The sequence below is a fragment of the Pungitius pungitius genome, chromosome 2 (assembly GCF_949316345.1).
Source record: "Pungitius pungitius chromosome 2, fPunPun2.1, whole genome shotgun sequence".
NCBI lineage: Eukaryota > Metazoa > Chordata > Actinopteri > Perciformes > Gasterosteidae > Pungitius > Pungitius pungitius.
In genome coordinates this window covers 20915705-20928772 of record NC_084901.1, presented here as the reverse complement: position 1 = coordinate 20928772, position 13068 = coordinate 20915705, and the positions used below count along the sequence as shown (strand labels likewise).

General features: G+C 45.8%; 1 protein-coding gene across 2 annotated transcripts in view; it reads left to right on the top strand.

Annotated features, from left to right (window-relative positions):
• The window catches only part of atp8a1 (ATPase phospholipid transporting 8A1), an 82026-nt gene that overhangs the window by 21821 nt on the left and 47137 nt on the right, over window positions 1–13068 (top strand). For both annotated transcript variants that reach the window (XM_037459637.2, XM_037459639.2), the window contains exons 5-14: window positions 4773–4818; window positions 4955–4995; window positions 6306–6379; window positions 6806–6875; window positions 7018–7145; window positions 7828–7939; window positions 8084–8249; window positions 11302–11429; window positions 11922–11999; window positions 12104–12192. In XM_037459637.2, coding sequence (XP_037315534.1) covers window positions 4773–4818; window positions 4955–4995; window positions 6306–6379; window positions 6806–6875; window positions 7018–7145; window positions 7828–7939; window positions 8084–8249; window positions 11302–11429; window positions 11922–11999; window positions 12104–12192 — 932 coding nt within the window. The remainder of the gene's footprint in view (window positions 1–4772; window positions 4819–4954; window positions 4996–6305; window positions 6380–6805; window positions 6876–7017; window positions 7146–7827; window positions 7940–8083; window positions 8250–11301; window positions 11430–11921; window positions 12000–12103; window positions 12193–13068) is intronic.

Sequence of the window (13068 nt, the reverse complement as noted above, 5' to 3'; positions counted from 1 at the left end):
AGGAGATGGGCAGGTACTGGTCCAGCCCGTTAAAGAGTAAGCTCCTCACCAAGGGCTACTCAAAACTAGAAGTTGATGGGATGGGAGAGCTGGGCCTAGCGGGCCCACCAGAGGTAGAGCCTTCAGTGGCTTACCACCTCCACCCAAACCGCCGCTCTCTCTCAGCTTCCTCTAACATCACCCTGCCTAATAAAACAGAGCGCCTCACCGCCTCGGTTTTACAGAGAATGTACCGCTATGCGGCACAGTCAGTGTGTTCGCTAAACGCGGTGACTTTGCTGTCGGCGTATCAGGGAGAGATCTTAGAGGAGATGGGCAGACAACTGGACTCTGGGGCACCAAACCCGGCCCTGTGGGATGAGATTTGCGTTGTGAACGATCTCATCCTCCGCTCATCACGAGGTGCGGTGCAGGGCTGCGGCCGTGTAATGGGACTCGCGGTCTCAGGTGAGAGGGCCCTATGGCTGAATCTTTCCGGCCTCAGCGATGTCCAGAAGGCAGAGGTAATGGATGCTGCTTATGACCCAGCTAAGGGTTTGTTTGGCCCGGCACTTGAAAAGATGCGGGAGGCCAGCACCCTCAGAAAACAAGAGGGCGAAGCCTTCGACCTCTGTTTGCCCCGAAAGCACGTCCCTCGCACCCCGCAGGTGCCCAGGGCTGGTTTTGCAGCTGCAGCCGCAGCTGTGAGAGGGGCACGGGGAGGCGCCAGACCGCACAGACAGGCAGCGAGTCAGCAGACGGTCCAGCAGCCTCGAGTGGAAAACCCCAAACCATGGGGCAAACACTCTTTTGCAGCCACAGCAGCAAAGAACCGCCCCTCCCACCCCGGGGAAGGGAAGAAGAAGCGCACGTCCTAACCGGCTTTGCTTTTCCCTCCCCTCCACCTTCAAAGAAAAGAAGGGAGGTCGAGGTGAGACAAACCCCCCGAGTTTGTGTTCCAAATTCCCTGGTGGCTTACTGTTCTCCAGAGGATCTTTTGATGTTTCTCCCCCCTCACGTTCAAGGGAGGCAGTATCGGGGGCAGCAGGTAACACAGTGTCACCAAGCACTTCTACCCACCTCAAACAAAGAAATAAAGTTTGTGTTTTCGCAGCCAGGCCGAAGGCCGAGGGCGAAAAACATTATGAAAACAAATCAATGTCATGGCCCCATAATCCCATCAGGGGGAGCTCACGCTCCACCGATGGGAGGCCGCGTCCTCCAGGTAAGGGAAGTGACGTCACCGTACGGTGCGTCCAGCCCACTCACTCGACGGGCAGAACGGTGGCGCGCATGCGCAGTACATCCGTGGGTCTTGTCCACTATTTCTCAGGGGTACAGACTACAATTCGCTATGAAGCCACCCAGATTCAACGGGGTGTTAGTTTCAGTAGCCAAGGGCGATTCAGCCCGAGTCCTAGAGGGCGAAATAACATCGCTGTTGAACAAACAGGCGATCAGAGCTGTCCCGAGCGAGGAAGCGCAGCGGGGTTTTTACTCCCGCTACTTCCTCATCCCAAAAAAGGGGAGCACTTCCCTCCGTCCCATTTTAGATCTCCGTGTGTTAAACAGGCACTTACGCAAGTACACGTTCAGAATGTTAACACACAAGGGGCTCTGTCGTTCAATCCGTCCGGGGGATTGGTTTGTAACGATCGATCTTTCGGACGCTTATTTTCATATCGCCATTTATCCAGCACACCGGAGGTTTCTCAGGTTTGCTTATCAGGGCAAAGCCTACGAGTACCAAGCCATCCCATTCGGGCTCTCATTAGCCCCGCGGGTGTTCAGCAGGTGTGTGGAAGCCGCTTTGGCTCCGTTACGGAGCAGCGGCATCAGGATTTTTGCGTACATAGACGATTATCTGATATGCTCCCAGTCACGGGAGCAGGCGGTCAAAGATTCCGCTACGGTGATAAATCATCTCACGGATCTGGGGTTCAATATAAACTGGACAAAGAGTCGAGTCGAACCGGCGCAGTGTACAGATTACTTGGGTCTCAACATAAACTCCGTCTCCTATCGCGTCACGCTGACGGAGGCGAGAGTAGCGTCCCTCACGCAGTGCCTCTCCCTCTTCCGGCTTGGGAGAGCGGTGACGTTCAGACTATGCCTTCGCCTACTCGGCTTGATGGCGTCAGTGATATCTGTGGTACAGTTGGGGCTTCTACGGATGAGGGATTTTCAGCGCTGGGTCGCGGCATTGCGCCTGTGCCCGCGCCGTCACCTCAACCGCAGAGTGAAAGTGTTACCGTCGTGCGTGGCTGCGCTCCGCCCGTGGGAGGACGTGACAGCTCTCGAGTCAGGTGTCCCGCTGGGGGCGGTGTCATCCAGGGTAACCTTGACAACGGATGCTTCCCTATCAGGGTGGGGAGCAACCATGTTGGGCAGGACGGTGAATGGAACCTGGGACCCGAGGCTGGCTCAGAGTCACATAAACATCTTGGAACTCTGGGCAGTGTTTTATGCACTAAAACATTTTCTGACATTTCTCCAGGGACGCCACGTCCTGGTAAAAACAGACAACACCACCGTCGTGGCGTACATCAACCGCCAAGGCGGCACTCGCTCACTGCAGTTGCACAAGTTAGCTCGGAAGCTAATCCTGTGGAGCAGCACCAAGCTCCTGTCTCTTCGAGCCACACACGTTCCAGGGGTGCTGAACAGAGGTGCAGATCTTCTGTCCCGAGGGAACCCTCTGTACGGAGAGTGGGCTCTTCACCCTCAAGTGGTGAAGCAAGTCTGGCAGAAATACGGCCAAGCAGACGTAGATCTCTTCGCCTCGCGGGAAAACACCCAATGTCCACTGTTTTTCTCCCTGGCAGACGCGAACGCACCACTGGGGATGGATGCGCTGGCCCACTCGTGGCCAAACGTGCTGCTCTATGCATTCCCCCCCCTCAGCCTGATCTCCCCCACTCTAGACAGGGTACGAGAGCAGGGCTTGACGCTAATCCTGATAGCGCCACGGTGGCCGTCCAAACATTGGGTGGCGGAAATAATACAGCTCTTGACGAACGAGCCGTGGCCTCTGCCCATACGCAGGGACCTTCTGTCCCAGGCTGGCGGGGAGATCTACCACCCTCACCCAGACCGAATAGCGCTCTGGGCTTGGCCGGTGAGAGGTGGAACCTGAACGCAACAGGCCTGCCTGAACAGGTCATTGACACCATTCAGAGTGCAAGAGCCGCCTCCACACGCTCCCTTTACAGTGGTAAATGGCGGGTTTTTGAGGAATGGTGCCGTCTTAGGCACATCATTCCTTTCCAGTGTTCGGTGGTCAACCTGCTATGCTTTCTGCAGGATTTAGTAGACAAGGGCAAAGCTTTTTCTACTATTAAAGTATATTTGGCGGCTATCTCAGCCTGTCATTTGGGCTTTGGTGAAAGGACGGTGGGGCAGCACCTTTTAGTATGTCGTTTCATGAAAGGTGCTCGCCGCAAGCTCCCCGTCTCCAGGCCCCTGGTTCCTCTGTGGGATCTATTGGTGGTGTTGGAGGCCCTCTCTCAACACCCGTTTGAGCCGATGGAGGCAGCGGAGATGAAATTTATTTCACTTAAGACAGCCTTGCTCTTGGCTTTAACCACAGCAAAGCGTGTGAGTGACTTACAGGCTTTATCCGTTCGCCCTTCCTGCTTACAGTTTGCTCCAGGGCTCACTAGGGTTTGTATGCGGCCCAACCCGGCGTTTGTGCCTAAGGTGGTGGAGGCAACATACAAGTGTCCCACGGTGGAGCTTTCAGCTTTTCACCCTCCTCCTTTTTCCTCCTCAGAGGAACAAAGACTTAACACGTTGTGTCCGGTGCGAGCACTACATTTGTATGTGAGTAGATCAGCAGGTTTCAGAAAAGCAGATCAGCTGTTCGTGTCCTGGGCCAATTCTCACAAAGGAAGGCCATTGTCACGCCAGAGGCTGTCCCACTGGATTGTGGAGGCCATATCTCTAGCCTATAGTTGTAGGGGTTTGCAGCCCCCCCAGGGTTTGAGGGCTCATTCCACAAGGAGTATGGCCACCTCATGGGCCCTGTTCAAGGGGATCCCAGTGCAGGAGATTTGTGCAGCAGCAAGCTGGTCTACACCTCACACTTTTGTAAGGTTTTACAGGCTAGATGTCTCAGGGCCGTCCTTAGCACACGCTGTGCTAGAGGCCAACGCGCCAGAGTCCCTGTGATGGTCATTACCGGACTAAACAAATTGTGGCTTCGGGAACGGCATGCAATACGGGAGCGGTCTATATCTCCCATAGTGAAACACCGAACGAAGTTAGAAAAAGAACTTTGGGTTACTTAACGTAACCTTGGTTCTTTGATAACAGAGTGAGGTGTTTCACCACACATCCCTCCTTGCATTAACACAGAAAGAAATCGTTCTAGAATGATTTGCGAGGGACGGTCGACTGTGGTAACATGAGGGGGCGGGGCCCCCGCACAGTTCGACCTGTCTGTCACTGACAGACGTGGTGTCATTGGAGCTTCCTTAGTTGGTCACGCCGAGACGATTCCCTTAGTGAAACACCTCACTCTGTTATCAAAGAACCAAGGTTACGTTAAGTAACCCAAAGTTTTTTCTCTGAGCTGTTACAAAGATTTGAGTTAATCGTCAACAATACAACATACATTATAAGATTTTGGTTTCTTATTGGGGCCACCAGTACAAAAGGTCTCTGCGGTCATTGTACTGAAAGGGGTGTTGGGTGAATGCTTTACTCAAATACAAAACTGCAGTTTTCTAATGTATGTTTCTTAATTAATGTAAATTCAGATGAGAATATTAGTGTTTTTTTCTTCCTCTCAGAAACGCCACAATGCCGACAGTGTTGTCAACAAAAAGAAATGTCAAGGTACAGAAAATATATATATATATATATATTTATTTAGATTTGATGGTTTTACAAGAACGCATACCATGTAGAATTAGTATTTACGTTGCATTATAATACGTCTTTGTCACTTCTTCTTTCTCTCTTCTTACCACAGTACTGAGGAACGGTGCCTGGGAGATCGTTCACTGGGAGAAGGTACGTCACTAACGCGCCTTTCCACCAGCTCACATTTAATTCATAGCAGAACCCGCCATCTTTGGTGCAGTTTTCAATTTTGAGAAAGCGCTGACACTGTATACACACATGGATGCACACCATCTGACCCTCTAATTAATCCAGCTTTCCATGTGGCCGGTCATTAGAAGGCAAACTCATAATGACACTGGAACATTTTCTCTAAAAGCAGAGAAAACACAAGCGAGTCGCTCATCCAGCAGAGGTATACTTAAAAGATTCCTCTTTCTAGTCTGATAATTGCACATTATTGTTAATGATAGACATGTAATATATTAAGATCAGACAAAAAGGCCAACGCATAAATGCTGGTAAACCAATTCCATTACATATTTAAGACACAATATATGCAGCAAAACACTAAAATAAAACAAGATATGTCTGGCATATGTGTGTGTGTGCGTGTGAGACCGTTCCTCCCCTTTATACACACACACACACACATAAAGGCTCTTTGAAGGGTGGTTTTAAATAATTGATACGTTTTACATCTTCATCATGCATATTATGAATGCGGCTTCTCTCACAAGTTTCTGCTTGGTCTCCAAACTGGAGTGAGGCCAAACTGATGTTACTTGTTTTTGTTCATTTTCTTTTGCCAAATATACCACTAAATTGTTATTAATCACGGTTTGGTTGGTGTGCATTTGATAATGAATAAATTGTTAACTTTTAGTATTTTATCATTGAAAATGTAAAAAAAAATACAGTTTTGCTGCTGAATGTTTGAAGCACCAATACTATGCTTTAATTAATTATTTGCCTTTTCCTTTTTTTTTTTGGCTCTGTATTTTTTCTGCAGTTTTAGGACTCCATACGCAGTGCTCATCAGTAACCAGTTTTTTTTTTTACAGGTTGAAGTGGGGCTATATTATTACAGTAAAAGACAGTGAATTTGTCCATGGGGATGCTTTCATTTTGTCATCCAGGTATAGGAGATGGCCCTGCTGCCAGACTCTATGGAATTCCCCCCCACACCTTTTTTTATTCAAATCGTCGTAACTCTGAGTATCTTTATTAGATACTTCTTTATTAGATATGACTTCACCATATCATGTTTGTCTAAAGTATTTAGTGAAAGTATTTAGATGAACCGGATCATTCCACACTGATCATTGTGCTCTTCTCATTTCTCTCTCTCTCTCCTTATGTGTTTGCTGTCTGCCTCTCCATCCCTCCTTTTATTTCATTTAAATTTTCTTAACCCCCTGCGTGAACAACTGCCACGCCTCCCCTTTTGCCCCCTGCTGGCCCGTGGTTGGTCACAACAGGTGGCTGTTGGGGAAGTAGTCAGAGCTGCAAATGGAGACCACCTCCCGGCTGACCTCGTCATACTGTCGTCCAGGTCAGAGAACGAGCAACACACACTGGGATTTATTCTGGGAACAAGCAGTGATTTAATGATCAAGTGTGAATCATTACATCCCAACATTTTGCCCTCTGCATGGCTTGTTCGATACCTTGAATGCATCAGTTTATTTTAACATCCGAGTGATGAAGTCACATTCCTGAGGCTGAAAAGCCTCTGATTTCTAGTTTTTCTACAGTGTTGCTACTATTGGAACAAACTTAAGTGTAGTATTAATAATCAGTATAAACAGTATGCTCTTTAATGAATAACAAGAAGACGTGACGGCTAACAGCAGCTGATTCCGCACCCCTTATTCGTCTTGGTTGGCTTTCGGTGCCCAGATACCTTTTCAACTTTGTCTTGCCCCCAGTGTGTGTTTAGTATGCAATAGTATTAATAAATCCTTTTCCTCCACTGCAGTGAACCACAGGGTATGTGCTACATCGAAACATCCAACTTGGATGGAGAAACAAACTTGAAAATCAGACAGGTAATCAGACTTTTTTTATTCTTTCATGAGACAAGTTCTTAACGTGAACGAAGGGAAGTCTTCTGCATGTCTTCAACACAAATTGATTAAAAACCACACCAATAGAGACACTGCTATAACGTTACTACAATGACCTCAACAGGGCCTCCAAATGACGGCCGACATAAAGGACATCGACAGCCTGATGCGTATCTCCGGGCGGATGGAGTGCGAGAGCCCGAACCGCCACCTGTACGAGTTTGTCGGGAACATCCGCCTGGATGGACACAGGTGGGCTCCAAATGCGAGGCTCCATATTTGATTTCTCTCCTGAATAAATGGAGCCACCTGCCTCTGTTAAATTTGATTAGATTTTGTTTTTTTAGCTTTGCCACTAGAGAGAAAATGCATCCTTGCCTGTTTTTAATATAGCGTGGTTTTATTCTAGGAGTTTGGGGTTTCATAATGAGGGAAATGTTATCACAATATTTTTTATTATTATTATTATTAAGATTATTATTTTTTGTTTTTTATCAGCAGGTAACTTAAAACATCCCATGCTTAAGGGTTGGATGCAGTTTAAAACCTACATTACAACTTGTTTCAATTTAGCAAATTGAATAATAAGAGTTTATTTACTTGTTAATGGAAATGTCATTTATGTGGTACAGGCAAATGAGGCAAGTGTTTAAAAGTATTATTTTAGTTTGTTCTGTAATGTCCGTGGGATGACACACTCGTAGGTAAAGGTTATTTGGTGCTGTAATATCAGTAGAATCGTGGTTATTGTTGGTGTGGACATATTTATCAATATGAAATCCTACTTTTTATGCAAGATACATTTTCAAATACAATAATCAATGAGACGCTTAATAATCATGCCTGACCAGCTTGTGAGGCAGCATGTTAGCTCGTTGCACTGTAGGAAAAGCAGGAAGAAGGTAGTGACGGCGCTGATGTTTTCTCGCTACAGTACAATGTCACTGGGTCCAGACCAGATCCTACTGAGAGGAGCCCAGCTGAGGAACACTCAGTGGGTGCATGGTGTGGTGGTCTACACCGGACATGACACAAAGCTCATGCAGGTAAAGCATACTTCCACAACGTATACGTATTTTATTTACGGTCACAAAATATGACAAAAGAAAATGCTCAGTCTATTGGTAAATGAATAAAAACATTTTATGCATTCTTCATACTTCTTCACTATCTCGTCCCGTGTTACCCAGAATTCCACTCGGCCTCCTCTGAAGCTGTCCAACGTGGAGCGCATCACCAACTTCCAGATCCTGGTGCTGTTCGGCTGCCTGCTGGCCATCTCTCTGGTCTGCTCCATCGGCCAAACCATCTGGAAGTACCAGTACGGCAATGACGCCTGGTACATGGATCTCAACTGTAAGAGTCTCAACAGCCCATGCTGCACCTCTTATTCCACATATTTTGTCTCACTTGTCCATATCAGCTTATTTCTTTGTCATTTTAAGTTCCTAAATGCTGGTATGTGTTGTGTCGTTTTTATGTTGCCTCAGTTAAACTATGTTTCGCATTACAAGTGAAATATGTGGCAATGTGGGAATAAGTGAATTCCCTGTTAACTGAGAAAAGACAGCTGTGACATGCATAGATGTGTTGTGAATGAGTTTGAGTGAAGAAAAGAAATGGTTGAATATCACTGCGCTGCTGTACTTTTTTGTTCCTTTCTAATGTTCTGTTTGATTTTGTTGTTTTCTTTGTTGTCGTTTTTTTAACAGCTCCAGGTAACAACCATTTAAAAGCCTTGGCCATCCGTGAATGACCTTCCCTTACTAACCCTTTACTGAAGCTCTGCCTTTGCTAAGCAAATGAAGCCCCCTACCCTCGCCCCCTTTATGGTTGCCCTACTTTGTAAGGGCCCATGCCATGGACAAGCACATACCAGGGATCCAACAATAGGTTTTTCCCCTTCAGCTCTCTTATACTTTCGTCTAGTTATTTTCAGTGCCTGATGCACACAGTGTCTCACTTTTCCTCCATTCCTTTTTTTTTCTTTCTTTTGTGCCACGTTAAACACTTTGCAGTTCCCAAGCTTCAGACCCCCCATCTCATTTTTTGGTTCCCACCCCCCTCAATTCTTTAGAATACATGAATAGGCGCGTTGGCTTTGACTGCCGGGGAGGGCGAGGTTGTACTCGAGAAGATTTTTGATAGCAGGAAGGCTCTACGCCGTGTTTATGCTCCAACACGACATGTAGTGCAACCCAAAGGGCGAGAGCTGACATTTTCTAAATGCCTCGGCCGCCTTCTTTTCTCGTCTGGATCTTTCAAAGGACATGGGCGGACAGGGAGGGAGGGAAGGGGGAAGAGCGCCCATTCAGTTTTTATACATGTAGTCTCAGGCCTTAATGTATGACATTTTTAGGTACTATCACAGACGTTCAAACAACCCCCCGCCCCCCTGATTTTCCCGTGGCTGATCTTCCGTTGAGATGAAGCTCTGAACCTGGTATGCAAAGTGATTATCGTGACGCGCCGGCCATTACTCTGTACCCCGATAGGCCTTCGTAGGAGAGGTTGTGCCCTGGTCAAACTAAGCTTGCACTACGACTTACACTGTCCCCTTTTAGGAAACGTTGCATTGGCTTCTATTAGTTCCAACCGTGCCGTCAGATTCATGAAAGCCCACATCCAAAAGACCCTCTATCACACCGATTGGGGGGGGAGTGTAAGTCATAAGGCAAACGTCCATCTTGAGACTGATTGTACTTCCATTAGGAGTTGTTGAGACTCTGTCCAGTGCATATTATTCAACCAGTGACAAAAGAGAGAGGTGGGGAGATTGTCAAATCTTGGACATTCTGTTTACTAAAATGATTGTAATTTCACTCACTTACCAACATTTGGACGTTAAATGCAGACATGAACAGAAGAGTCACTTTTAGGCCGCTATGCTTCACGAGCTGTATGTCACAGGGGCCTGCGGTTGTGCATGCCTGGTGAGTAATTAATTTGACTTTGACCCGCTGCAGAGTGCTGACACAGGTCATCCCCGGCATTAAGCCTATACAGTGTGACAACTTAACTTAATGCAGATTGAGTGCAAAAACGGTCATTTGTTATGCATTCATGCCACCTGCTGCTCTTTACTCAGTCAGTTTCTGTGGGTAGCTGTGCATTTATCACCATATCATTGACTTTGTGCTGACCATCTCTGTTAGCAAACTGCTGATGTGTTATCTGCAGCATGTTTTTTTATTTTGTTTATTCTGGTCTTGCTTTTAAGCATAATGCCATTTAGGTGTGGTCTTTTCACTGTAATGTACATGTGCCACACAAAACAATGTATTTTTACCTCATAATTGTTAAAAAAAAACAACATCTTAGAGTCCAACTCCTGCAACAACTTGCTTTGGAATCATCTTAAAATATATTTGTATGATGCTTGGTTGCAACATCTTATGTTAATATTGCTCCTACATTACAGTGACCTTTATTTAAGATGAGGCATCTGATGCCCTTTTGCACTTGTGTGACTGGTGCATGACTTTGTTTGCTATGGTTTGATTTGTATTTTTTTAATGACTACTGACCCAACACAGTATCCCTGTCTCATCTGATAGCAGAAAACAGGCTTAACATCACATTACAAGCTGACTACTAGACATGAGTAACATGAGGTGATGTAGTGATCATCATTAACACCCAAACTTCTTCGCTGGCATAATCCACCCCCTCTTTTCCACTCCTTGTTGGTTGAGAATGTGCTATGGACTGAATCTCCCTCCTTTGTCTTGAGAGCATCCAATGCGTTTGTCTTCCCCACCACTTCTGAAAAAAAAAGAATCCCTCCCATATGTGTTGTTGTAGCAGTAGCTTCCATTCTGCCATCCAGTTTTTTGTTTTGCAATCGTTCTGTCATGGGGAAGGGCTGTCCCTCTCTACTGCAATGCTAAGATCAAGGCTTGGGTTAAGGAAGGTAACATTTGCGCCTCCTGCAAGCTGAGGAAAGGTAAATCACATCCCTCCTGTTTTCATGTTTGGTGTCAGTGGGGTTACATGTTGATCCTTGCCAATTATTCCGGGCTTCGGGGGAGGGGGGGGGGGACCAACACCATTTTGCATAGTGCTTTGTGGAATTCATTGCCTGGATCATGCTGGATTCCAAGGCTGCTGCTGTGACACTAGTGACATTCAAGATACTTCAGTCCCTGTTCGCTACTTTGAGTCTTTGGGACATTAAATTGGACTGTTAATCGGTGGAGATGTAAGAGGATGAGGTTGGGTGGAAGAAATGGTTAATTCCAGCCAATGGACAACGTTAGCCCAAAACATTCTGTGGATTGGGATAAAGTTGGTTGTTGGCTGGAAGTAGCTCTGGGCATTTCATTTGACAAACTGATATTTATGAGCCTGCACTAATGAGTCTCCTTTTTTATCACTTTCTTGTTTCCAAAACTCGTCCCCTGATTAGATGGCGGAGCAGCTAACTTTGGCCTCAACTTCCTCACCTTCATCATCCTGTTCAACAACCTGATCCCCATCAGTCTACTGGTCACACTGGAGGTTATCAAGTTCATCCAAGCCTTTTTCATCAACTGGGTGAGTTAAAGCCATTTACTGAACTAAAATAAATTAAGGTATTGCAGTATTTTTGCTAAGCAGGTGTGACGTCAGAGATATCATCGTGCATATCATAGCAGACATATATATTTTATATAGAGTATTTTTTTACTTCTCTATTACTGTCAAATGTTTACTTGTATTTAAAGGAAGTTGCTCAGAATAATGAACCAGTTATCACCAGATTGAGGTTCATTTTAACTCCACGGAGCACTTTCACATCCTCTTTTTTAGTTATTTTTGAGGCCTTTTTTATTTTTTAAATGAAATTAATGAAAAAGAAATACATTAATGGCAGCTCTCTTTCACAATCCCCAGTTGGTTCAGTGTTTCCTAAAAGGAAAACAGATTGGACTGAATGTATTTTCTTTTGTATGCTGCTGGAAAGTTTTGTTAAAATGAAAAGTAATTATTGTAAAATGTTGTGTCCTTTGTGTATTTACCCTCCCAGTTCTTTATTGTTGGTTTCAGGACACCGATATGCTGTACGAACCCACCAACACACCCGCCATGGCTCGCACCTCCAACCTGAACGAAGAACTCGGCCAGGTGAACCGTGCAGCTCAAACGATGCACTATTCTAATGCTCACCTAAAAGGTATATCTCTGCTTCGGAATAAAATGCTTACTCGGTCTGACTCCACCCCATACAGGTGAAATACATTTTCTCTGATAAGACGGGGACCCTGACCTGCAACGTGATGCAGTTCAAAAAGTGCTCCGTCGCCGGCGTGGCCTACGGGTAACGTTTTGCTTCCCTCACACCTTTGTGATTTCCCTTGCTCCCCTCTGTGCATCCTCTTCCGTCGCTTCCATCCCCCCCATCACATTCATAAAATGCAGAGTGTGCATCACAGTACATCTGGCGTCCCTGTCTCCTCCCCCCCCCCCCCCCCCCTCGCCTTGTCATTAGCTGCTGCATCAGTGCTCCTCTCGACATAAACTATAAATAAAATGCAGACAGACACTTGCAAGCAAGTAAAGGCCCTTAACTCTTCAAAGGCTCAGGTCCATCATTTGTCATGTGGGAATTTATGTGTTTTTTGAAAACTGGAATTATATTTCACGAGTTTCCCTACAAGGTCTAAAACTTAAAACAAGTCAGCCCTAAGAATATTTTCTGTTTACAGCATCTTCTTGCAAATGTAGGGATTTAGTCCAAATTCGCTGTCCACGTGAACTTTTCCATCGGCTCCACTGACATAAAAGCACATTGAATTATATTTGAACATTTCATTAAATCAGCTCTTAATGTTATTTCTCCTGAATATACTCTCATTCTATTTTAGTGCATAGATGATTAGACTCTGTGGATGCAAAACAAGTGGGGGAGCAGATCTTTCCTCACAGAACCAAAGCAAGTGCAAGCGTAACAGTACGAGATTAATCCTGTTAGGATTCAATTAAAAGCTTGATTGATGAAGTGCAGGCTGAAGGACAAAAGAGTATTTTATCTGGAGTCGTGTGTGCTGAAGCTCTCGCTATGACTGCTAGCCATGACGTCTCATTGTCGATCCCCTGGTCACAAACAGTCACTTTAAGAAGAGGCAAATTTCATGTTGAAGATGTGGTACCTGCAGGATCATTGCTTATATATATATATCTTTTTAAACTATTG